Source organism: Pituophis catenifer, unplaced genomic scaffold, assembly GCF_029215685.1.
Source record: "Pituophis catenifer annectens isolate HBS135680 unplaced genomic scaffold, rPitCat1.0.hap2 SCAF_3, whole genome shotgun sequence".
Lineage (NCBI taxonomy): Eukaryota > Metazoa > Chordata > Lepidosauria > Squamata > Colubridae > Pituophis > Pituophis catenifer.
Window position 1 is genome coordinate 216,539,935 of NW_027256883.1, and position 23,422 is coordinate 216,563,356.

Here is a 23,422-nt window from a genome sequence, read left to right on the forward strand (position 1 = left end):
ATCTGGCCTCAGCCTGCTCCCCTTTCTTGGGCCCATGGGGGCCTCCCCCAGCCTTGAGCTGGAGCAGCCCTTGCTGTGCCCCCACCCCAGGCCCCCTGGTCAGAGGCGGCTGCCTCGGTGGCAGCTGGAGCATATCCTCCCTTGGCAAGAGATGGCCCGGGCTCAAAAGCCGCCCTTCCCCATTCTCCACCAAGGCTACCAGCTGGCCTCTGGGCAAAGCCAGGTAGATGTCCAGCACGCAGGCTCAAACCCCCACCCAGTCACAGCACCCAATGCGGCAGCCCCACAGCTGGAATCACAGTAACACCCCCCCCCACCCCAGGAAATGGCCTTAGTTGCTCTGCACCTCATGGCTGGTTCACACAGCTGCCCTGAACCACAAACGAGGCAACCCCAGTTGGCGTAGTCTAGCTGGGCAAGGTGATGCTTTGTGGGAACTGCCCGGCCTGTGGGGGCTGCAGCTCCTCCCTCTCAACCGCCGACTGCCCACTTGGCGAGAGGTGCAAATTCCATCCAGCAGTTTTTGGGGGACCCAGGCAGCTCCAAGCAGACTTTGCCAGGGACTTCTTTCTTGTGGCCCCCTTGGGCTCTTCAGCACCTGAGCAGGAACAGCAGAGTTTGAGAAGCTGCTGCAGCCCCTCTGCCCCAGAACAAGCCCCCCTCACTGTGCTTTGGGGTCCAGTGTGGGAGGGCCTTCTGGACTTTCCACATGGGCCGGTCTCGGCTGATTCTTAGCTCTTGGGCCATCTCTGGCTGGGGAGGGGCAGCCAACTGGATGCGAGGGATATTCTCCAGGCCAGAGCTGGTGTGGTATGGGGTTAAGGTGCTGGCCTAGAAACTAGCAGGCCCTGAGTTCTAGTCCTGCCTTGGGCACAAAGGGTGACCTTGAGCCAGTCCCTCTCTCTCAGCCCCAGGAAGGAGGCAATGGCAAATCATTTCCAAGCAACCTTGCTAAGAAAACTGCAGAGACGGGTCCAGGTAGTTGCTAGGAGTCAGGACTGACTAGAAGGTGTGCATGTGTGCACATGTACAAACATGCACACACAATCTCCAGGTTTCATGCAGCTACCGTTAATTTCTTGCACCACAACTACTTTTGAAACACACAAAACCTTTTTGTTTGTCCAGATTCTGGGGAAAAAAAACACACAGAAAAAGAGGCTTGTCCCTGAAAAGAAGCTTTGCACATTCCCCCCCCCCCCGCATACTTGTCGCCCACTCCCCAAACAACAGGCAAAATGGTTGGCAGAGCCCACACTGTGTGCCTTGTCCCAATGCAGGCAGCATGTGGACCGAGGGTTTTGGTTACAAAAACAGTACTTCAGGTTTGCATCATCACAAGCAATGGCAGGCAGGGTGGGTGTGCAGCGTAGGCCCAGAGCCACCTGGACCCAGCGCCCTGGGGAGCTTGCCCGTCCGAGCAGGGAAGCAGAAGGGCACGGGGTCACAGCCCATCAGCCCTAGGGGAGCTCGCCAGCAGCTCAGGGCAGGGTCCAGGCGGCCAGGGCAGCAGTGTCCCTCCGCCCCAACACCTGAGGATGGGGATGCCCCCGGGCGGCTACAAAGTGCTCCCGGTTGGCTCCAGTTCCTGGTTCTCCACCAGTGGCCTCTGGGCCCTGCCTGCTGAACTGGCCTTACCTACTGCAGTGTTTAAGGCTTTTTTCTACACACACCCGCCCCCCCCCGCCCCAAATTCCTCTCGTTCCAGCTCATCCTGATCCTCCAGGGACCTTAATAGTGCCTGTCAGGATCATGTTGATTTCTTTCTGACCGAATAGACAAATGGATTTCCTCAAGGATGACCTGAACGTGATCTGCCGTATCCCCTCAGTGGCTCACCTGGAGTTTAAGGTGACCCACGTTTCTGGCCACTCTTGCGGAAGCTGTTGGGCAGCAATGGGACCTGGTGATGTCACTCACCCCCCTCAGCTCCAGGTGGAGCCACTAGGGGGCACTCACGGGCTGCGGCCCTTTGAGCACCTCTAATGGTGCATCTCCCACTTGTTGCCTCCTTCTGCATTTTGATAATGGGTTTTTAGTGTGATGGATTTTTAAAAATTTGGTAAACCGCCAGGAGTCTCCCGTGTATTATTATTATTATTATTATTATTATTATTATTATTATTATTATTATTATTATTATTATTATTATTATTGGTTAATCTTTAGTGAGATTCACAGCCTTTGAGGCTGGTTAATAGCTCAGCAGCTCGAGTCCTAACCAAGGACCTAGGAACTGTTAAGGTATCGTCGGAGGATGTAAGCTGTTCCGAATAAGGTGGTTTTTTGGAGAGTCAAAATGTTCAAGTCCGGCAAGTGCCGTCGGTCAAACAATGTCGGCTGGCGGCCCCCAGGGAGAGAGCCTTCTCTATGGGGGCACCAACCCTCTGGAACGAGTTGCCCCCGGAGATACGGCGGATCCCGGATCTGCGCACTTTCCGCCGTGCCTTAAAGACGTTTTTGTTTCATCAAGCTGGGCTGACCTGACCATATTTTTTAAATTGCTTGAATTTTAAATTGCTAAATTATGGGTTTTAATATAGGGGTGTTTTAACTGTGGGTCAAATTAATTTAATTGTTTTTTTAATATTGTTTTAATTTTTGTATTTTCTGTATTTTATCTGCTGGCTGTTCACCGCCCCGAGTCCTTCGGTAGAAGCCCGGTATACAAAATAAATCATCATCATCATCATCATCACTCAAGAGCCACTTGTTGAGATGGACGGCTATAAAAATCAATTTAAAGGGAGAGGAGGGCAGTGGAACAGCTGGATGCCGGTGAGGGTAAATCCACCAAGGAAAAAAGATTCTGGGTGTTTGATGTCTGCTTTAACCTGCTCCTTGTTGGTAATGGCCTGTTGCATCCCTACGAGGGGGGCGGCTTGAAAACCCCTGGACAGTTGGCGTCCTGCCCCTTTAAGACCTTTCCCAAGCCAGCCCAGCATGGAGCAGCCAGAGAAGCCCAGAAGAGCAGCTGGGTGGTGGTCTTGCCTTGCACCAGTGGGTGTGTGGGAGTTTGCTGGGAGGGAGGTGGTCTCTGTGGAAATGAAGTCCCCGGAAGCAGCCCAGGACTACAAGACAGAAACGCAACTGCCTCTCACAAGTGGCCGGGGAGTACATTGGGTGACCAGACCAGCCCTGTATTTATCACGGGGGGGGGGGGGGTTTACGAGCCTAGAGCAGTCTTCTGCAAGAGAAATAGTCGATTGCTCTCACAACCCTGTGTAGATACGATGCCACACCTGACACTTCTAGTCTAGGCAGAGGTTTAGAAGTTACACCTTTAACAAACATGGGGTGTGTGTCTGGCATTTATGAATTGTGGGCAAGGTTGGAAGATCCAATCAGGACCTGGTTGAGGCTAGATGAAAAAGCAAGGAAAGGGTGGCAAGTCTGGAGCTATTTCTGGAAGGTTTCTCCCTGCGAAATTGAGGGTTTGTGTCAGTGGTGAAACGTAAAATTTGTTACTACCGGTTCTGTGGGCGTGGCTTGGTGGGGGGGGTAATGTGACTGGGTGGGCATGGCCAACTCTTTTTTTAACTTTTAAAAGCATATTTTCTACAACCTCTTCAGTCAAAGAGGTTGTTTAAAAATGCTTTTAAAAGGTCTGACGATTCCAGCTGAGTTGCCTGATCGTCAGAGGCTTTTGTTTTCTTTTAAAAGCATTTTCTTTTTTGCTTTTAAAAGAAAAAAAAGCCTCCGACAATCAGGCAACTCAGCTGGGATCGTCAGAGTCTTTTAAAAGCATTTTTTTCGGCCGAAGAAAAAATGTTTTTAAAAGTAAAAAAAAAAAAGCCTCTGATGATCACGCAGCTCAGCTGGGCATGGGGGGGGGGAGGGATTTTTGCTAGCGGTTTTCCGAACCACCCGCCGCCATCACTACCAGATCGGGTGATCCAGTCCAAACCGGGACATTTCACCCCTGGTTTGGATGCAGGGACATAACACAGTCAAGTCAGAGGGCAGCCGAGCTAGCAGAGGACTGCATGGCCCCACGAAAGTCAGAAGACTTCAGAAAAGAAATTGGAGGGAGGAGAGAGAGAAATGAGGAAGGGCTCTGAGGGGCTGCCAGAGAGGAAGGCAAAACGAATAAAGAAACTTTGAGCTCCCAGCCAAACTGAAGGACGGGGGGGGGGCAAAGGGGCAAAAGCGGCCATTTGTCCAAGCACTGTAAAAGCCAGAGGAAAAAGGGAATGGCTGTCAGGCAGGCAGGCATCTCCAGGGAAAAAAATTAAAACCCCAGCAAAAGTTAATGGGGTCCCTGGGAGAGGCTTAATAGATGCTGAGAGCAGATGAACATTGGCATGTCCCCCGTTTGGCCAAAAGGGCAGGATCGAGGGGGAAAGAGTCCCTCGCAAGCATTTCTGGGCGGACCAAGAAAGCCAACGCAGAGGCACAGGGAAAGGAAGAGGTAACTGTGGTGGGAGTGATCCCTCGCTTGCCAGGTAACCTACTAATGGGTGCAGACAATGGACTCGGAGAAAAGGAGTAGAGAAAGAGGCTGTGGGGGAGGGAGGAACTACACGGGCCCCACCTGAGGCAAAGAGAAGGAGAAGCAGCAAGACAAGGAGCCCGGGATTCTTCTTAGCCATTCCTGATTCAAGAGGAGAAGCGAAGAGTCCTGGGAAGGTGAAAGCTTTAAGAAAGGCTGACAAAGCCGGGCTGGCCCCAAAGGGGCAGAGATGCTGGAAGGGGCCTTTGCAAAAGAAACAGCCCACATTAAAACACAGAGGGTTATCCACGGAAAAAAAGGGTTAATTGGGATTTTATTTTACTACAAATTGAGGAGATGGATTTTGGATCTGGTTTTACACAAGCTATCCGGGCACTTTATACGGCGCAATACGCAAGTGTTAATTGAAGGTGAAACAACAGAGGAGATACAAATATGTAGGGGAACTAGGCAGGGATGCCCACTGTCCCCGCTATTATTTATTTTGACTCTGGAACCTTTACTAAATCAAATCAGACAAAAGAAAGAAATAAAAGGACGTAATGTTAGGAAAGAGGAGTTTAAAATACAAGCGTTTGCAGATGATCTCGTCTTTATATTGGAGGAGCCAATGACCTCGGGGCCAAATTTGTTAAGAAGTATTGAGGAATTCGGCGCAGTAGCAGGTCTACAAATTAACAGGGACAAAACCAAAGTACTTGTTAAAAATCTTGAAGGGACACGGAAATTGGAGATAGAGAATGTGATGGGAATACAAATAGGTAAAAAGGTAAAATACTTGGGCATATGGCTGACCCCAAAATGCTCCTCCATAAAAAAGAATAATTATGATAAACTCATCTTGCATATGGAACAGGATTTAGATCGGTGGAGGAAAGTACAGCTATCCCTGTTAGGAAGAGTGGCAGTGATAAAGGCACAGGTGCTGCCAAAATGGATATATCTTTTCCAAACAGCCCCGGCAAGATTAGAGAAAAGTTTCTTTAGGAAAATGGATCAGATAATTGGAAAATTCATATGGATGGCAAGGGAAAAAGCCACGTATTAAAAGGAAAAGGATGCAGGAGCATAAAACAAGGGGAGGCTTGGGGCTCCCCAACTGGGAGCGGTACTATCAAGCTTCTTGCCTGGTTTGGGTAAAAGATTGGATAATACTGAAGAGGAAGCGTATATTAAAAATTGAAGGGTATAATTTACAGCAGGGGTGGCATTATTTTCTCTGGCCAATCAAAGCAGGACAGCATAAATATTTTACAAATCACTATGTAAGGGGATGTCTGATAAAGGTATGGAATAAGATCAAAGGAATGATGTATAGTAAGATTCCATATTGGCTTGTGACCCTTGAAGCGACTACACACCCACCTCTATTCAACTTGGATAAACCTGTGATGTACAGGGAATTGTTGGACGGTGGGGGAAATCTTAGATCTAAAGTGGAACTACAAATACAGGGAATTAATTTGGACTGGTGGGCATATGCACAAATTCAAGCAAGATATCAAAAAGATATCAATGGGACAGGGGGGGGGGTTCACTTCACCACAAGAGTTCGATAAGGCCCTCCTGGAAGGTGATAAGAAATGTATCACTAAGGTATATAACCTCCTCCTGTCCCGATCTGTAGCTGAGGAAATAGTTAAAGACTTGATGATAGCCTGGGGGAGGAATTTCGGATATTCAATAGATCTGGAAAAATGGCAACAAATATGGAATAGGAATGCGAAAATGTCGATGGCAGTGTCTTTCAAAGAAAATATATTTAAAATGTTATATAGATGGCATATACCACCAGCAAGAATCGCAAAGATGTTCCCTGGAACCTCAGCAGAATGTTGGAAATGTGGGTCAGCCAGGGGTACATTTTACCACCAATGGTGGACATGTCTACAAGCCCAAAACTATTGGAGTAAGATAAAAGTTTGGCTCATGGAGATTACAGGAGTCAGCTTTCAACTGAGACCAGAGGTCTACTTGTTAGGAATAAACCCTGGGGGCATAAGGAAAGCAGACTGGTACCTTTTCATACACATCACCACTGCGGCTAAAACTGCATATGTGCAACTTTGGAAAGGGAAAGAAGTACCATCGGATCAGATGATTATCAACAAAGCTTTGTGGTGTGCAGAATGTGATAGACTAACATATATTCTTAAAGACAGACAAGAATCAACTTTCAATCAAAGCTGGGATAAATGGTACCAATGGATAGAAGTAAAAATGTTATGAGGTAGATGTTAGGGAAGCATGTAGCACAGAAATGTAAATAGCAAGCTAAATATAAATAAGGTAATATTAGATATAAGATTAACAAATGCAAGATGCAATATGATAAACCAAATTGAAGCTGTAGTATGATATGTAATGTTATTTAGAAACTGTATATATATGGGGGTTGAATCAACCTCAGTCGTATGTATGTGATTGTGTTTTGTTATAATCTTTATTTTGTTTTTTGTTTCTAATTTATAATTAAAAAAAAATTTAAAAAAAGGAAAAAAAGAGGAACAAGGACACGTCAGGGAAAGAGGGGTTGCTGCACCATGTCAGGCTCGATCCCTACACAAAGGAACCAACTGAAGAAGTTGCGCTTCCTCATGAAGCCATTTATTTTTATTTTATTTTATTTTGAATTTGTATACCGCCCTTCTCCCTGAGGACTCAGGGCGGTGAACAGCCAAGTAAAAACATCAAGTACAAATATTAAAATACAGTTAAAATATACATATATAAATTTGGCCCCATTAATTAAAAACAATAAACAAAACACTTAAAAACACTTAAAAAAAATTAGGCCAGCCCGGCTTGCTGGAAAAGGAAGGTTTTAAGGGCACGGCGGAAGGCACCGAGGTCTTGGATTCTCCTTATCTCTGGAGGCAATTGAAAGCCCGTGGGCCACACGCAAGTGGGATGCAAGGGACAGAACCACTTGCAGATCCCTGGATAGGCCCTATTGGCCAGGGATCTGCAGAGAGCCCAAAGCCTGCCCTGTGTGTCACAAGGGGAAGAAAAGGCCCCATGGAAAGGGTACCTTTAGCCCCCACCTCCTTTTCTAGTCGCCATGGATACCGTAGGACTGTTACCACGATTCAGTAAAGGCAGCAAGTATATACTGGTGGTCGGTCATCGTGCCACTTGGTACCCAGAAGCAGTTCCATTAATCTGACCACTAAACATGTCGCACAGGAATCAGAATCAAGTTGGAAGAGACCTTGGAGGTCTTCTAGTCCAGCCCTCTGCTGAAGCAGGAGATTCTATACCATTTCAGACAGCCCTCTCTCAACAGAAGGGGAGGGGGGACACCATCCATCTCCTGTCTACAACAATCCTTTCAGCAGTTCCAAGAAGGCTCCACACATTTGCACTACTCAGGTGACCCGGAGGTAACCTGAGTAGTGCAAATGTGTAGAGTAGTGCACAGATAACCTCCAAGTGGCCTCACTGGCTTTCAGAAAGAGTGCTAACGACCAGATAACTTCAAGGAATGTAAATCCTTCCATTCCCCAACATTTTGAAGCTTCTTGGATGAGAAGCAAAACATCAAGGAAAAAGTCGAGTTGCCTTTGGAAAAAAGCACCTTTGGGACTGTCCTTACAATGCACAATAGCATACAACGGCCTTACAAAACAGGGAAGGAACCAAGCCCCAAAGAGTATGCTCAGGAAATATGCAGAGCATTGGGATACATGGCTGCCTGTCCTACTGTTTGCATAGGGGGAGGTTCTCCAGGCATGCAAGGATCCGGCCCACTTGAATGATTATATGGAGGACAACCTTGTGGTGTTTTAGACATCATTAAAGAAGGTTGGTGTGGAAACCTAGAAGGCCCAAACAATCAAATTGAGTACATCCTGACACGAGAGAGTAAGTTAAAGGCTCAAGGAGACATCACCCAGGACCATTTCAGCAAGCGCAACCACCAGAGAAAGCCAAAAGTCCCCTATGATCAAGGGTTGAAGGCCGAGAGACTTAAAAATGGGAGATCCCGTCACTGTTGCCTGGTAAAGAGTGCAGACCATAGGCCCAGTGGCAGGGTCCCTACAAAGTGAGGAGAACTGGTCAAGTCAATGATGAAATAGAATTTGGGAGCCCAACAGCTTTGGGAGAAATGAACCAATGGCCATCCTGAAGATATTCCTGCCCAGATCCCAGGATTGGGCATTTGCTCCTCTCCCTCTTTTGCAATGCCTTGTGATCTCTGGACAAAGCAAGGGGGGGAGGAGAACGATCCCTTACTCCTTACACGGCTGTGGTGGCCATGTGTCTTCCATGCATGTCTTTTTGCTCATATAACCCCCCACCCCCCTCCGGACAGGCGTGTACAAGGAGTGCCTCTCAGGAAAGAGGGACGAAGCAAAAGCTGGAATCCTGCAGGAGCCGCTCTGACAGCCCCAGGAAGCTCCCTCGTGAGGAGCACCCCAAAAACCCCGCCCCACTGGAGGAAGGCGGTGTGTCCCAGGAGAAGCTGATGTGCTGGACCTGTGTGCCCCAGCCCCTTTTCAACCCCTCCCCTTCAGCACGGTGGACCATGATAGGATACACCAACAGCTGTCCCATGACTGTGAAGGTGGGCTCAGTGGGGCACAATGTGCACCCCCTCCAAATACTCATCCTGAGAAGTCCCAATGCGAGCAGGATGCGGCCTTCCAGGTTTAACATCCCACTTGCGCAGAACTAAAACAGTTGTTGGGTTGTGAACAACCCAGGCCAAGAGGCAGCCTGGCAGGTCCAGATTCCTACAATGACAGCTATGGCAACTTTGCAGTTACCTTTATACCTGGTAAACCCAGATGGGTGCAAAACAGCCGCAGCTGCCTGGCGTCACAGAATTGATGAGCATCCTTGATGCATAGCTTTATGAACTAACCCCCAAATATCATTTATTTATCAATTTAAATATTTAACTTAAATATCAATTTGATATTTGTCAACTATCAATAGCAGTTTGCCTGCGATCCTGAGCAGAACTGCTGTGGATGAACTGCAAGGGAGGAGGTAGGAATTAAAAAAACTCCCTTCGACTCCAAAGAAATGGAGGTACTGGAGGAGGCGGCTCGTCTTAGGCTGTTCTGCCCCTGGGCTTGATCCAGGCTGCCCGGGCACACACAAAGCACTCGGACCAGACTCGCCCCACAGCAACACATGGCGACACCAGTGGCCCTGGGACTCTGGTGGGCTTTCACTGGGGCAAACTGGGCACCTGAAGTGACCATGCCCTGACTTCCTGGCAGAGCCTCAGAAGCGCCCAAGCGAGCGCCCCGGTTTCCCATCCCCCCCTTGCCCCTCTGCCATTCGGTGTCCCCAAGGGGACAGTGCAGCCAAGGTGGTTCCTTTGGGAAGGAGGGGAAACCCAGTTCCCATTTTGATGGACAACAGAGCAGACAGTTGCTGTTTAACTGAATGGGATTTTCCACCTGCTGCTTGTTTGGCCACAGGAAACTCCAGCACCCCCCCCCCCACCCCCATGGTGGGGCAGATCAGTTTCCCCTTCCCATAGACGATCGTTAGATAAACACTCCTTTTTGGTGGAACGGATTTGGATGCCAATTTATTGGCGAGTTGTGCTCTGCCGACAGAGCCCTCTGTTCTTTACAGGCTGCCCCATTGGTTTGTCTGGGGCTCTTGCATTCTTTTGGCCCCAGTGATCGCTGCAGTGGGGGTGCCCATCGAGGCCCTGCCTCCCTCTGCCTTGGGTCCTTACTACTCAGGTGGGCACTTTCATCTAGCCCACCCTGAGATGGGCATCCGGCTGTCATACCAGGGGGGCTCTTCCCTGCACCCAGGTCCAGCCCCTGGCTCCCCCTTTCCAGGCTGGCGGGCATTCCCAGAGTCCTCCTCCTCCTCCTCCTCCTGAACGCTCAGGAGCATCTTGGCGCAGGTGGCCTCCTGGCCTGAGGCACAGCAACATCTCCCCCCAGGGGGGTACTGGAGGCAAAGGGAGGCTGCCATCTTCCGGGGCACTTCTGACCCACCGAAACATCTCTGACGCAGGTTTTCCTGGCAAGTGCCCAACCGCCCTTCCAAGCAGCCGCCCTTGCCATCCACTGGCCTTGCTGAGGGGCCGGGCAGCAAGGCATGCTCAGTGCATGCAGCCTCCACAGGCCCTCCCCCTCGGCTTCCGGCCCAGCCAGTCTGAGGCACTAGGCCCCGCAAAGAGGGTGCCCTCTCAGTCCAGGGTGGGGAGGGGGAGTCAGAAGCAGCCCTGCTGCCCAGCCTCTCCCATCCACAACCTCTTTGCTCCAGCCAGCAATCCATTCCACCACCACCCCCCCCAGCACCACCCAAGGGGTGGCTTAGCGCAGGGGGGCATTCTCGGCCTCCTCCTCCTCCTCCGGGGAATCCAGCAGCAGCAAAAGCTCCAGGTCTGAAGCGGAGCCAGGCCCCTCGGGGTGCTTTGTGCCCTTCGGCCCTGCGTGGGGAGGGAGGGGTTAGCTGCCTTCCTTTCAAGGGCCCACAGAATGTCCCTCTGCCCCTCCCCTGCCCCCCTCCTTACCCCCGAGGGCCTTCAGGGCCACGTGCAGAGAGATTCCCAGCAGGCAAACGGCAAAGCCCAGCCAGTTCAGGGGAGAGAGCTGGTCTCCCATCAGGTGAGCGGCCAGGAAGAGGGTGAAGACTTCCTGGGGACAAGGCAGCGCATCAACTCACAGCAGCCCAGGCCAGCCTGAGCCCCCCCCCCCCCTTGCCAGAGGAGGCTGGGACTGGACAGGCTCAGCCCCACTGCTGGGGATCCCCCTTAAACAACCCCTGTAACAGCCCGAGGCACCCACCTTTTTGGTTTTCATTGTTTTTGCTTTTATAGAATTGTGAATTCTAAGCAGTTCCTGGGTTCAGAGAAGGAGGCAGGGCCCAGGGGTGTAACAACCACATACGCACATGTTGTGTCGGAAGAAGGAAAAGCAGACAACTGGCATCTCCTATTGAGGCCCGGAGACCCACTAAGGAGAGGATAGGCTGGAAAAGAGCCCCACTCCAATACCTTGAAGATCCCCGAAATGGAGAAGGTGAGGCTGGAGGTCCTGGAGACCAAGAGAAACTCGGAGAAGCCCAGCCCAAAGGCCAGCACCCCGCCCAGCGCCAGCTTCCCCAACAGTTCCAGCAGCAGCTGCCCCTCGTGGAAACGGAACAGCTTCTCCGACGCAGACAAGGGCAGACCTGGAGAAATAGGGAAGGGGGGAGGGGGGCTCGCTTGTAGATCCAGACCCACCACTGGCTGATCCGGAAGCAAGTCCCAGAGACAAGTGAGGGTGGGGGCGGGGGGCAGGCAAGGCCCTACAGTCCGTCGGGAGGAAGGCCTTTCCGCTGCTTCTCCTATCTCGGGGGGGGGGGCGCGGGGGGGAAATCCCTGAGGGAACCCTGCCAGTGCTGGGGAAGCTGCTTTAGCAGATCAGCAGAAGCCTCCCACCCCCCCAGCCTTCTCTGCAGGTTGGAGGGTAGGAACCACGGGGGAGGGGGACACTTTTCAGGTCCTACTTTGAAAAGGGGCTTGGGAGTGACAGGCTGCCACATCCGTCATCGTGAAGGGAGGCTCTTCCCTGGGTTCCCACAGTAGCTGTGCAACCTCAGGAAAACATACCGTATTTTTTGGTGTATAAGACGCACCTTTTTACCCCCAAGAAGGGGTGAAAATCTGGTTGCATCTTATACGCCGAATGTAGCCCCGCCCACCCGCCGGCCCCCATCCTTTGGATATTTTTGGGCAGTTCCAGGCGGCAGGGATCTGGGTCGGGGCACAGCCTGAGGAACAATCCTCTTCGGGACGGTCTGGGGGGGTGGGAGATCTGCCCGGCAGCTTCGGGGAACAAGGCGGGTGCCACGATTTGTGGCTGGTCACCCCTCTGGCCACCCAGCAGGCAGCTTAGGGCAGGCAATGGCCGCAATGACTTCACTCCCCTGCAATGTAGGAGCTGCCGCCTAAGCCTTCTGCGCCCAGGAGCCGAACGAGAGCTCCTAAAGAAAAACGCCCCTCCTTTCCAGCCACCACTGCCCGGATTTCCCCAACGCAATAATCAGAGCCGCGTTTCAGGTGGCGGGCGGCCAGTTCCCCTGCAATGTGCAGCAGGGAACTGGGAACCGTTTTGGATTTGGGGAGGGGATTGCAGCACTTCCGCCTGAAAGTGCTTGCAATGGGAAGAAAAGGGTGGGGGGTGGGGAGAAGGGTAGCCGTTAGTCTGGAAACCTGCATTAGGGAGTCTTGCACGGTGCAGGGGGTTGGACTAGCTGAGCTCCAGGGGCCCTTCCCTTGACGGGACTCTTCTGCTCGGAGAGACTCAGGCTGCCCCACAGTAAAGCCCCCACTTCTTTGGAAAGGCCTGAGCAGAATCACGATGGGACTTCTCCTGAGGTTCCGTCTCCTTGCCCAGGATTGTTCCGGAACACGCTTTATGCCGCCTCCTAACAGCTTTCTACTCAGGAAACTTGGGATGGCCTGAGGTCACTGAGGTCCCAGAGTGAGCCCCCTCCCCCCTCCCCCCTCCAGCTGCTGACCTTCAAACAGGGCAAAGAGGGGGAAGAGGCTCAGGAACATGGCCGGCTGCAGGTGGAACATGGTGTCAATGGGGTTCTGGAGTCCTGCAAGGGAAGGGAAGGGCAGCAGCCGGTCAGGGGAGGGAGGGGGGAGGCCTTGCCTTCCCCCAGCCCCCAGCCCCCCCCTCACTCACTCACCCAGCTCGTCCTTTTGCAGGAGGATCTGGGTCCGCGTCCAGCGCACGCCCCCCAGGAAGGAAGCGCCCAGCACCATGGCGAAGCCTTCGGCGTCGAACTGGGTGGCCTTGTAGGTGAACAGGAAGAGCCCCCCCGCGATGAGCAGCACCACCAGCACCAGGGCGGCTCTCTGGCAAGAGACGGAGCGGCTGAGCGGAGAGGCCGGCGGGGCTGCCGGGGGTGGGGGTGGCCCGACCCCCAAGGCCGCCCAGGGGAGGAGGGGGGCGTCTCACCGGCTCCTCCAGCTTGAAGATGAGCGAGAAGAGGAGGATGAAGAGGACGGCCGAGGACTTGGTCATGGTGTAGCTGCCAGGCAGGGAGGGAGGGAGGGAGGGAGGGAGCGTGAGGGTGGCGGCTGGAGCCCGCCCGGCCTTTCCCCAGCCAGCCTCCCCGGAGCCGCCGCCCGACACTCACAGGGAGACCGTGATGTAGAGGAAGCTCCAGTTGCTCAGCCCCACGTCCAGGGCGGTGGACAGCGCTGCGTGCGAGCGGGAAAGGCGCCGTCAGGAGGGCCCCGCTGCTTTGGCCCGGGGAGAGACCGCCCGCTTCCCCGGACGCCCCGGCGCGCGAGCCCGACTTCGGCCGCTCACCTGTCGGGGCCACCTGGCGCAGGTAGGCGGGCCAGGGCAGGAGGGCGCGCCCGGCGGCGGGGGCGGCGTGGCAGCGGCGGGAGCAGCGCCTGGCCAGCCCCGAGAGCGCGAAGATGACCAGCAGGTGCAGCAGCGTCATGAACAGCGGGAAGGCGAAGCTCTGCGCGGAAGGGAGGCCACGCGGTGAGCCGGCGCCGCCTGCACCGCCCCCCCCCCGCCCGGGCCCCGCCCCCCGCGCCCCCACCTTCATGAGCCACTTGTTGTAGAAGGTGATGCCGATGGAGAAGCCGTAGTAGAGCAGCACCAGCCCCGCCGCCCGCGCCGCCGCCCGCGCCCCGGCCATCGCGCCGTGCGGAAGCGCCCCCGGCCCGCAGACGCCGCGCGGCTAGAGCGGCCGCGCCTCCCCACAGCGCCCCCTGCCGACCGCGGCGCAAAGAAGAGGCTGGAGCCGGGCTGGAGGGGGGAAGCGAGCTTTAATGTGCGGTGGGGGGCGCGCCAGGTCCAGCCGACGCCAGTCCGGGGGGGCTCAGCCGTAGTGGTAGACGAAGTCGTAGCTGCTGGGCTCCTTGGGGACGGGCGGGGGCTCCTCCGGGATCTGGACGTTCTCCAGGTCCAGCAGACGCAGCTTCATCTCCATGCTGAGCAGCGTGTCCAGGTCGCTCTTGGTCAGCTCGCTCACCATGTCCTTCCCCAGCAGGGCGTTGAGGCCGTCGACCCAGATGCAGAACTGGGGGCAGCAAAAGCGCACCTCAGGCTGGGCGGAGAGGGGAGCAGCCCCTGCCCTTCCGGCAACCCGCTTCCTACCCGGCGCCTGCTGCAAATCACGCCCAGGAAGTGGCCTCCCTTTGGAAACAAAAGCAGGGGGGAGAACCGTCCCTCCCTCCTGCTCTGCACTTGAGGACAGAGCTGGCCTGACCTGGCAGCTGTGGGAGGGATCTGCCTTCACATAGCTCCAAGTAGCAATTGGGCAGAGCTGCTGCTCCGAAGGCGGGGGTGGGGGAGCTTTCGCTCCTTTTGGCCCGATCGAATCCCATGGGGAGCCCAGTTCCATTCTGGACACCACCATCCCGATTGGAGCAAGGCGACAGGAAGGCCTCCGGGAGATGGGATGGGAAGAGCTGCTCTCTTCAGCCTTGGCATTTCTGAAGGGGACAGGCAGCTGATGCTCTCTTCACCCCCACACACCCCTGCTGGAAGAGCAGCGTTACCCACATGAGGCCTCCTGTCCCCGGAGGAGCCTCCAAAATGGAGCCAGGGGTTGCGCCTTCTGGGGGGCCCAAGAGGGCTGATACAGTCATCTTCTAAATCGGGTCCCCAGCCCAGGCTCTTCGAACCAGCAGCTTGGTCCCGGGACACGGCCCATAGGGAAGATGGGCCATGCGAGAGAGCACATGAGTTCCTTCTGCGCAAAGGGGTGGGGGCACACGCAAAGCCATCCCCTCTCCCAGCCTGCCTCCCACCGCTGCTGCTGGTTCGAAGAGCCCGGAAGGTTCTCCATAACTGCTGGTAGCCAAAGGGCTCCCCAGGAGCCGCTGAGCGAGTGCCTGGGTGGGGTGGGGGAGGAAGGTGTACTTGACATGCTGCTTCTGCCGGGAAAGCAGAGACTGCGACTGCGAGGGGGCCATTCTGAGGGACCGAGTCTGTTTGGACGAGGGGGCCACAAATGTGGTGTGACTCTTCAGAAACGCCTACTCTGACTGACATAAAGGGAGGGAGACGAGGAGGAAAGGATCGTTGGTCGCCTCATAAGAAACACAAGTGGCTTTTCAGGGTCTCTTTCCAGGAACCCAAACTTCAGTATAAGTTTTCAGGGAAGGACCTACTGACCGAAGGTCGGAAAGAGGAGCCATTCAGCAGAGAGGCCAATGATGCAGGGGGAGGGGGGTCTCCCCTGTTCAGGGGATGTGTCTGGGCGAAGGCCGGACAGGCACCTATTGCGGTGCTTTAATTCCTACCCTCAGCAGGGTCAAGCCAGGTGGCGGCCAGAGCCCCTCCAACTGTAGCTCTCTCCGCACAGCTGCCCCCTCACAGCTTTCGGGAAGCAGCTATGAGGGCCTTCCCTGGGGCAACCTGAGGGCTGGCCCAGGAGGATAAGAGCAGGGGGCGAATGGGCAGCCCTGGGCTCCCCCACCTGTTATCTTCTGCTCACCTCATACTTATTGGGCGCGATAAAGTTCAGGGTCTCATCCGGGTCATAAAGGATGGAGAAAGCCAGTTCCAGGGCCTCCTTGGGGATGAAGAGAGAAGCCAGTGACCGGGGAGGGGGGGGGGGCACAAGGCCACTCCCTTCCCCCCTCTCCGTCCCTGGGCAGAGGCCTTGGGGGGGGGAGGGGTGTCCTCCCTGGGATGCCCATACCTTGTTCTGCTTCAGTGCCCCCTTCTCCTTCATGTGCGGGCATTCTTTCCCGGTAACGACGGCCTTGATGTCTGCCACGGGGACTAAAGGAAAAGGGGCTGCAATCACGCCCACCCCCCCCCCAAAGGCAGACAGACCCCTGGGGCCGGAGGGCTACCAAGTCCCCCCCCCAGCCGCACACACACAGCCCCCTCCCCCAGCATACTCTTCTCCTGCAGTGACTCCAGGGTCACCCCTCCCTGGGCGTTCTCCTCCAGGTCTCCGTAGTGGAGTGTCTTGTGATTCACGGCCAGTCGGCAGTACCAGAAGCGCTCTGCAAGGCAGGGGAATGGTCTCGGCAAGGGCCCTCCATCTCACTGCCCCCCACCCCATGAGAGGGGGCCCCACTGGCTCACCTTGCCTCCTCCGGTTGCCCACTTTGCGGAAACTGCTCCCCTCGCAGAGGCGGTTCAGCCGCTGCTGCTTAATGAGCTCCAGGATCTCCGGCTGGATCTTCTCCCGCAACTCCCTGGGGAAGGCCGGCCAGCAGGCACATCAGAGGGGTGGGGGTGGGGAGTTTCCCCCAGCCCCTCCCCCTCGAGGCACTCACACGATGGGCGGGGACTGGAAGTCATCCTGGCTCATCCGCTCCGACTGGCGCAAGCGCAGGACCTCCGAGTACCCCAGGCTGCGCAGCTTGCCCTTGAACTGGTCCAGGGAGGGTGGCTTGGCAGGCAGTGCCCGGGTGATCTGCTCCCGCACCACCTGCATCACCTGGCGGAGGAGGAGGGCAGAGGCATTGCGGGGCTGCGGAAAGAGAGGTGGCGGCCAGCTGGGCTCCTCTGCGCAGACCCACCCACCTTGTGGAAATCCTCGGCTGTCGCCCGCATCTCCTTCCAGGTTTTGTTCAGCAGCTGGATGCCGATGGCGAAGAGCTCCTCCAAGGCCTGGTCGTGCGTGAAGAACATGGGGTGGTAGTCGTTCTGGCCCTCGTTGGCTTGGCAGAGACGGGGAGGAAGCGGGCTGTCAGAGCGACCAAGGAGGCCCCCTTTCCCCCAGGCTGAGCTTTGAGAGGGAGGGGGAGATCCAGGGCAAATATTCCCAGACTGCCTGGAGGCCCCAGCAGTAAAGCACTAGGAAGTGCGGTTGGTGTATGTGAGAAACTGCACAAAAACATGCCAGCTGAACACCCAGGGATCCTCACAGCTGCCCTGAGACTTGCATTATGAGGCTCTGAGCGGCAAAGCAGAGCTTTGATCTTTCCGACCAACCCTTGGGAAGTGAGTGGCCCGCCAGCCAATGGCACTCAACAGCCATCCTTGCCCAAACCACCACACACACACACACACACACACACACACACACCACCCTAGGGCTGCTACCAGCCGGGTGCCCTGCGGGGCTCAGAGCAGAAGGGGAAAGCTTGACCAGAGAGCAGTGTCTGCTCTGGCCCTGAACGGTTCCCTCACGGTTGGCTTCCTCAAGGGAGCCCACCAGACTTTGCTTACGAAGTTCTCCAATCTGCAGGATCTCGCACAGCATCTTGGTGAGCTCAATGGCACTGCGGCCAAAGGGGCAGGCGTGTTTGTCCTCTGAGCTGCTGTTCTCCAGGACGATCTGTGCGGCAGGAAGAGACGCTCGGAGTGAGTGGGACCCGGGTGGCTGCCTGCGCAGCTCCTCCGCGGGGGGGCAGCCGGGCCCCTTACTCGGATGTAGGCGTCCTGATGATGTTTGGCCAGGTAGAGCATGTTGTCCAAGGCCAACATGCCTGGGGGGGTCTGAAGGAAGTCCAGGGCAGGATTGACAGGGTTCTGTGGAAATAAACGGGTCTCTCTTGGCCCCTGGCCTGGCAGCCCAGCCGGCCTTCCCTCTCAGCACACCGCCAACCGACCGTGAAGCCCAGTGTCTTGTAGTCCCTGGTATAAATGGCCTTGCGCTTCTCTGCACCGCCGCTTTCGGCCTCAGCCTCGAAGGCAATCCTGCGCAGCTCAAAGAGGACGTCCCGCTGGGCCTGCTTGGGACAAGGGGGACAGTGAGCCTGGCCAGCGGCAGCAGCTGGACCCCTGCCCCGAAGGCCGCATGGGGCTACCGGGCCCCCACCTGGTCACTGGGGTCCATTTTTGTCATCATCCGCTCCTCCCGGAGGTTGAGAGTCAAGACCTGCAGCACGTACAGCTGGTGGGCCATCTCACTTTTGATGGGACGGTTCCCTCGGATGACGTGCTGGGGGGGGGGGGAGTGTGTGAAGACAGTCACCAGGAGCAGCCCCTACCGCCTCACAGCTGTCAACTGGCCCAGACTGCTGTGGCTGCCATGCTGCCCGGCAAGGGCAAGCTGTCTTGCAGAGTTGTAAGGCCTAAGTGAAGGGAAGGCCGATGGATGACAGGGCTATCTAGGGAGGGCTTTTAGGACCCCGAGCCTTACCGTCAGGATGGCCGAACGGAGCTGCTTCTGGGCGGAGGCATCTGCCATCTCCTGCCAGGAAGGTAAAAGGGAAATTGGGCGGGGGAGTGGAAGGAAGAGAGCCAGAGGGGGCACCTTCCAGCCCACCAGGGAAGCGAAGACCCCACAGGGGGAGTAGCCTCCTGCCCTTGCGGCCCCCCTGCTCCTCCGATTCCTTCCGTGCACCCCAACACCCTGAAAGAGAACATCCGGAGCCAGCCAGGCCTCCCTTCCCTGGCACAGGGATCGACTTACAGTGCAGGGCAGGTCAAGTGGGCTAGCAAGCTGGTCCTGGGGGCGGAAAGCAGAAACAGGCACAAAAGGAGCAGATGACGGAATCAGCAGACTGGGGGGAGGGGAGGGTAAGTGGGGGGGGCATACATAGCCTTTCACAGGACACAGATGGAGGGGTGCACGCAGAGACGCCCAGGCCAGCCCGCATCCCAGAGACGGCTCCCCCCGCCCCCCAGGAGAAGGGAGCAAAGCCTGCCTCCGCTGGCTTTCTCCCCGGTCCCTGCCAGGCCGGCCACTTACCTGCCTCTTGTCTTCGGGAGCCTTCAGGAAGAGGGCGTTGATCAACGCTATTGCGTACGTCTGGATCTCCTGGTTGGAGCTGCAGTGACACCCAGAGAGAGAACTGGTCCAGCTCTTCTGCCCTGCTAGGGGGTGGACAAGGGCGAGCCCCAAGCCCTGGGACACTCACACTTGGAGGTGGGAGAGGAGCTGCCCCACTGTGATCTCCTCCGCGATCTTCTGATAGAGAGCTTGGCTGTTCAGTACCATGCTCTCCAGGATGGCCAGGGAGCGCTGCAGGATGGAGACATCCACCGTCGGCTGGCTCACGTACCCCGCAATCTGCCGGCAGAGCGAGCCCCCGGTTAGCACCAGCCTGCTTCACCAGGACATCCCCGCTCTCCCCCCAGTGGACGGCACCTGCTTGATGAAGCTGATGGAGACTGTGTCCCAGGAGACGAGGCCGTGGTCCATGAGCTCCAAGAAGGCAGTCAGAGTGAAGGCCAGCATCTCACCGTAGCTGTAGGGGAAGGTACAAACCGCCCCCTCTGCAGGCTGCTGCTCGGCTCTTTCTCAGCTTCCAACAACCCCTTCGGCTTTTGTCTCACATGGCCCCGCTGTCCACGCTCTTGCCAGCCAAAACGGGCGAGGGCAAAGGAGGAGGTCACCCTGCCGCCTGGGGGCTCCAGGAGACACAGGCCATGGCAGAATCTGCCAGGGAAGCCTCTGGGGCTCCTCTGGCTGCCCCTGAGCTCACCCTCCATGGACTGCCATGCTGGCTAAAGGTCATGGGCCACTAGGTGGCACCTACTTCTCTCTCCTTTTCCTGGACTTTCTAGGAAGGGAACAAGCCTTATGACCCTGTTGCCATCCTTTCCCCAACAGGAAAGCCCTAAGCGGGCCTTAGAGTGCCCCTCCTGGCATCCCCTGGAGAGCCGCTCGACAGCAGTGAGGTCTGGGAGCAACAGGAGGCTCAATCCTCTGTTGGAAGATGCACCTCTGGGCAAAGGTGCTAGAAGTGTTTGTAAAGGTGGGGGATGGGGGTGTCGGGAAGGACAAGAGCAGCCGGGCGCTTACTGAGAGAGGAGCTTGGAACTGCCCTCCACCAGCCGGGTCAGCACCGCAATGCCATCCATGTTGATGAACTCAGTGGCGAACGTGATATCTGCCGAGAGCTTGGCCAGTTCCTTCATGGCCTCCAGGCAGCCCTCCAAGGTGGAGGACTGGGTCCGATCCATCAGTTGGCGAGCAGCCCTGGACTGAAAAGGAGGCATTGGGAGCCCCTCCCCATCTCGTTCGGGAGGCAGGGAGCCAGAGCAGGTCCTCAACACTGCAACTGGCAAGGGGGGGGGATAGAGGGGGGAGGAAAAAGAGCCCCACCCTCAAGCCTCATCAGGAAGGGCTAGCAGCAGCCCAAACCTACTGGAGAAACCGCCAACTGGAGGATGGTCCCATTCTTGATGTCACCACGAGTCTGTAGTGCACAACGACAAAAGCTGGCTTAACACTAGTCTCTGTGTGTGTGTATGTGTGTGTGTTGGACTCTAGGCCTGCAAAAAGAGAAGATTGTCAGCCTACCTGTTCTGTTATGTAGAGCTGTGCTCCATCGGCATAGCGTAGTGTGTAGTATTCAGGGTTAGGCAGGGACCATCTGCAAGGGGACCAAGGCAGGAAAAGCGCTTGAGCCTCCCAGCCTGGGCGTTCCTTCACCTGGGAGGGAGGAGGGAGGGGGGGAGGGAGGGAGAGAGCTCCTGAAGCCCCAGCTGAGGTGGTGAGGAAGAGGAGGAGGCTGAACTGACTGGCTGGCACTCACCCGTCACAGACTTCCTTGATGATGGAGACCAGGGGCCGCTTCTGAAAAGGGCGAGAATCGTGAGCTAGGAGGCTTCTCTGGACCAAGCTCTGCCTGTCCCCACCATCATCCACAGCCACCCTGCTGTGGCTCACTGTCCAGGCCCCACTCCTGCCAATACTTGGGCAGCCTTTACTCAAAGCCCACCCCGTCTCTCACCTGGTCAAACTCGAGCAATTGGGCGTTGGCGCCAGGCCACTCCACGGCCACCTTGACTATGTCCGGGGGGGGCGGCATCTCTTGGGAGATCCAGCTCTCTCGCTAGAAACGGGGACCACCTTCCAAACCTGTCATGGCAGAAAAGGGTTGGCAGGTGGGCTGCTTTGCCACCGCAGGAGCCACCGGCCCAAACTGCAGGCCCTTTCCCGGTTCTAGCCCAGGGATCAGTCGGGGGCCTGGGCTGACTGTGCATCTGTTCTCTGGGCCCCACCCGGCACTTGCAGCTTCCCACATACAGCTGAAGTGATGGGACTGCAGACATTTCAAGGAGGCACATAAAATGGGGAGGGGGGGCATTGGTGAGGATATAATCTGGCCAGCTGGGTCCCCTCAGGAAATTCTCAACTCCAGAGGAAGGCAGATGGGCTGAATGATCTTGACCCCAAGGGGGACTGAGGGGGAATGGCAGCATCCGGAATTCAGGGGTGACTAAAACCGAGGACAGCCAGACGGAGACTTGGACTTCAGAAGCACAACAGAGAATCCCCCTCCCCTGCGGAGGACCTCCTCTCGGGGGGGGGGTCTCAAGCGCAGTCAGGAACCACCTGGTTGATGGGTGGGGGGAGGGGATGCATAACAAATTCAGTGAAGCTCTCGAGAGAGGCGCACAGATCCTGTTCTGATGGGCTTCACTCCAATGGCGTCAGACAATGAAGGCCCCATGGGTCAGCCCTAGAGAAAAAGACGAGGCTGCCCTTTGTGAAATAAATTCTTCAGCTCTGCATCAGCTCTGAAGCTCGATTCAGACTTCAGCCTCACTGCACGTTGGGCGACGCAGGCGCTGCTGCAGAGCCCCGGCCTTCACATGTCTGCCAACGTTCCCCTTCCGGCAAGCAGCAAAGCGCAAGTGTGGCAGTCTGAGCTTCGACTTTCCTTTGCACCTGCCTGGGTCTTTCCCCAAAGTCCTTCTAGAGATTGACTGTTACCTGCTGGGTTTTGTAGTACTTATCTGTTACGTCATACGAATGTCAATATCTGCTGACTTCGTTGGCAGGTCTCTCCTCCAGTTGCTCCTTTTTGTCACTCAAATGCCCTTACTTTTCGCCTGCCTCCCAACAGGAAGTCGGACCAACCAATCAGCAGGATGCGCATCTCCACGCACAGCATCCTCGAGGCTTGGGAGGCGTGCGCGTCGTAGGCCCGACTGCAGCCTATGCTTATACCCATCAACCCCTCTGCAGCGCAGATACGCATAAATGTTGTGCACAAGTCTAAATCAAGCTGAAGTCAACTGGGCTAATCTGCCCAGCTGGCCCCTAAGAAAAAGGGCTTGAGAGAAAGCCTCCTCCTCCTCTGACCCACTTCCAGGACTGGCAGGACAGCACATGCCTTCCTGCGATGATTGGCCAAATGACTGCAGTTTGCTGGCTGCTCAGGGGGAAGGGGCCCCATGGCACTTCTGAAACAACCCCTTTGCACCCAGCAGCACTAATTGGTCAACACTCTCCACTTAAAAACGTCTTGCTCTTTGTTACTATTCATCACATTTCCCTACTCCAAACTACTTTTGGCACGTATAAAATGCAATAAAATCAGCAAGTCACCAGAAATGCCTGAATGGCAGAGGCTCCTATTCTAGATCATGACACGACGCAGAACACAACGAACGAGCCGGGAACTAATCAAACGAGCTACCGGAGCTGAGCCAGAGAAGAGCCTCCTGCTTCACAGATGCACTTCCTGGGTGTGAAATCGATCGGATGGAGTCCGAATCCAGCCAAGGATTTCACTCGCGCGCTTAGCCTGTCAGACCCCCCCGAGGCTGGAGAGGGGAAAAAGGGAGGCCAGAGGCCAGGAGGGAGCTGCAGCTCAACCGTCTGCGGAGCAGCGAGCCAGGGAGGCCAGGAGGAGAGCCCCGGGCTCGCTCCGGATGCTTTCGGGAACAGGAGACGGGCAAGGGGCAAAGCGGTGAAGCCCCGAGATCGCCTTGCAAGCGATGCCGGCTTCTCCCTCGGGGTCCCCGTCCCCTGGGCGGCCTTCGGAGCCCCCCCGCCGCCCGCCCGCCCCAGAGGGCTCCCCTGGCTGGACCTCCACGGGGGCAGATGCGGGTCTGTTCTCCGGGGCCTGGCGCAGCGCCCCCTCCCGCGCTCCCCACCGGCGGGCTTTTCAGCCAGGGCGCCTTCCCTTCGGGGCCCTCCCCCGGAGGCTGGAGCGAGGCGGGGCGCCAACCCGCAAGGCCACCGCCGAAAGCCTGCAGCGCCTTCCCAGGCCGCGTCCTCACCTGCCCGGGAACGCCGCCTGGGGCGGGGGGGGGGAGGCAGGGCTGGGCTGGGCTGGGGGGGTTCGGCCTCTCCCACCGCTCTGGGCTCCGCTCTCCT

The 23,422-nt window shown here is 56.2% G+C and overlaps 2 protein-coding genes across 7 annotated transcripts; both read right to left on the reverse strand.

Annotated features, from left to right (window-relative positions):
• Nucleotides 1-9,988: 9,988 nt before the first annotated feature.
• SLC35C2 (solute carrier family 35 member C2) lies at nucleotides 9,989-14,099 on the reverse strand. The gene is given in 11 exon segments (XM_070941912.1): nucleotides 9,989-10,862; nucleotides 10,947-11,070; nucleotides 11,430-11,605; nucleotides 12,938-12,970; nucleotides 12,973-13,021; nucleotides 13,115-13,189; nucleotides 13,191-13,283; nucleotides 13,387-13,459; nucleotides 13,568-13,631; nucleotides 13,744-13,903; nucleotides 13,988-14,099. Coding segments are annotated over 11 exon segments (1,062 nt in total). The 5' UTR covers nucleotides 14,087-14,099; the 3' UTR covers nucleotides 9,989-10,746.
• Nucleotides 14,100-14,208: 109 nt separating this feature from the next.
• ELMO2 (engulfment and cell motility 2) lies at nucleotides 14,209-23,382 on the reverse strand. Of its 6 annotated transcripts, none has more exons than XM_070941913.1 (21): nucleotides 23,326-23,382; nucleotides 21,045-21,172; nucleotides 20,847-20,887; nucleotides 20,612-20,684; nucleotides 20,457-20,507; nucleotides 20,111-20,292; nucleotides 19,454-19,553; nucleotides 19,224-19,375; nucleotides 19,055-19,133; nucleotides 18,503-18,811; nucleotides 18,179-18,301; nucleotides 17,970-18,092; nucleotides 17,785-17,889; nucleotides 17,587-17,695; nucleotides 16,939-17,075; nucleotides 16,689-16,852; nucleotides 16,495-16,607; nucleotides 16,305-16,412; nucleotides 16,100-16,182; nucleotides 15,893-15,970; nucleotides 14,209-14,470 (listed from the first exon to the last, which is right to left on the reverse strand). In XM_070941913.1, the coding sequence occupies exons 2-21, from the start codon at nucleotides 21,120-21,122 to the stop codon at nucleotides 14,270-14,272; spliced, it is 2,409 nt and encodes an 802-aa protein (XP_070798014.1). In that variant the 5' UTR covers nucleotides 21,123-21,172; nucleotides 23,326-23,382; the 3' UTR covers nucleotides 14,209-14,269. The 6 variants fall into 6 exon arrangements, with proteins under 6 accessions (XP_070798014.1, XP_070798017.1, XP_070798016.1 ...); XM_070941916.1 differs by lacking the exon at nucleotides 23,326-23,382 and having other exon boundaries at nucleotides 17,970-18,089; nucleotides 18,503-18,553; nucleotides 18,776-18,811; nucleotides 21,045-22,679; XM_070941915.1 differs by lacking the exon at nucleotides 23,326-23,382 and having other exon boundaries at nucleotides 18,503-18,553; nucleotides 18,776-18,811; nucleotides 21,045-22,679.
• Nucleotides 23,383-23,422: the final 40 nt, after the last annotated feature.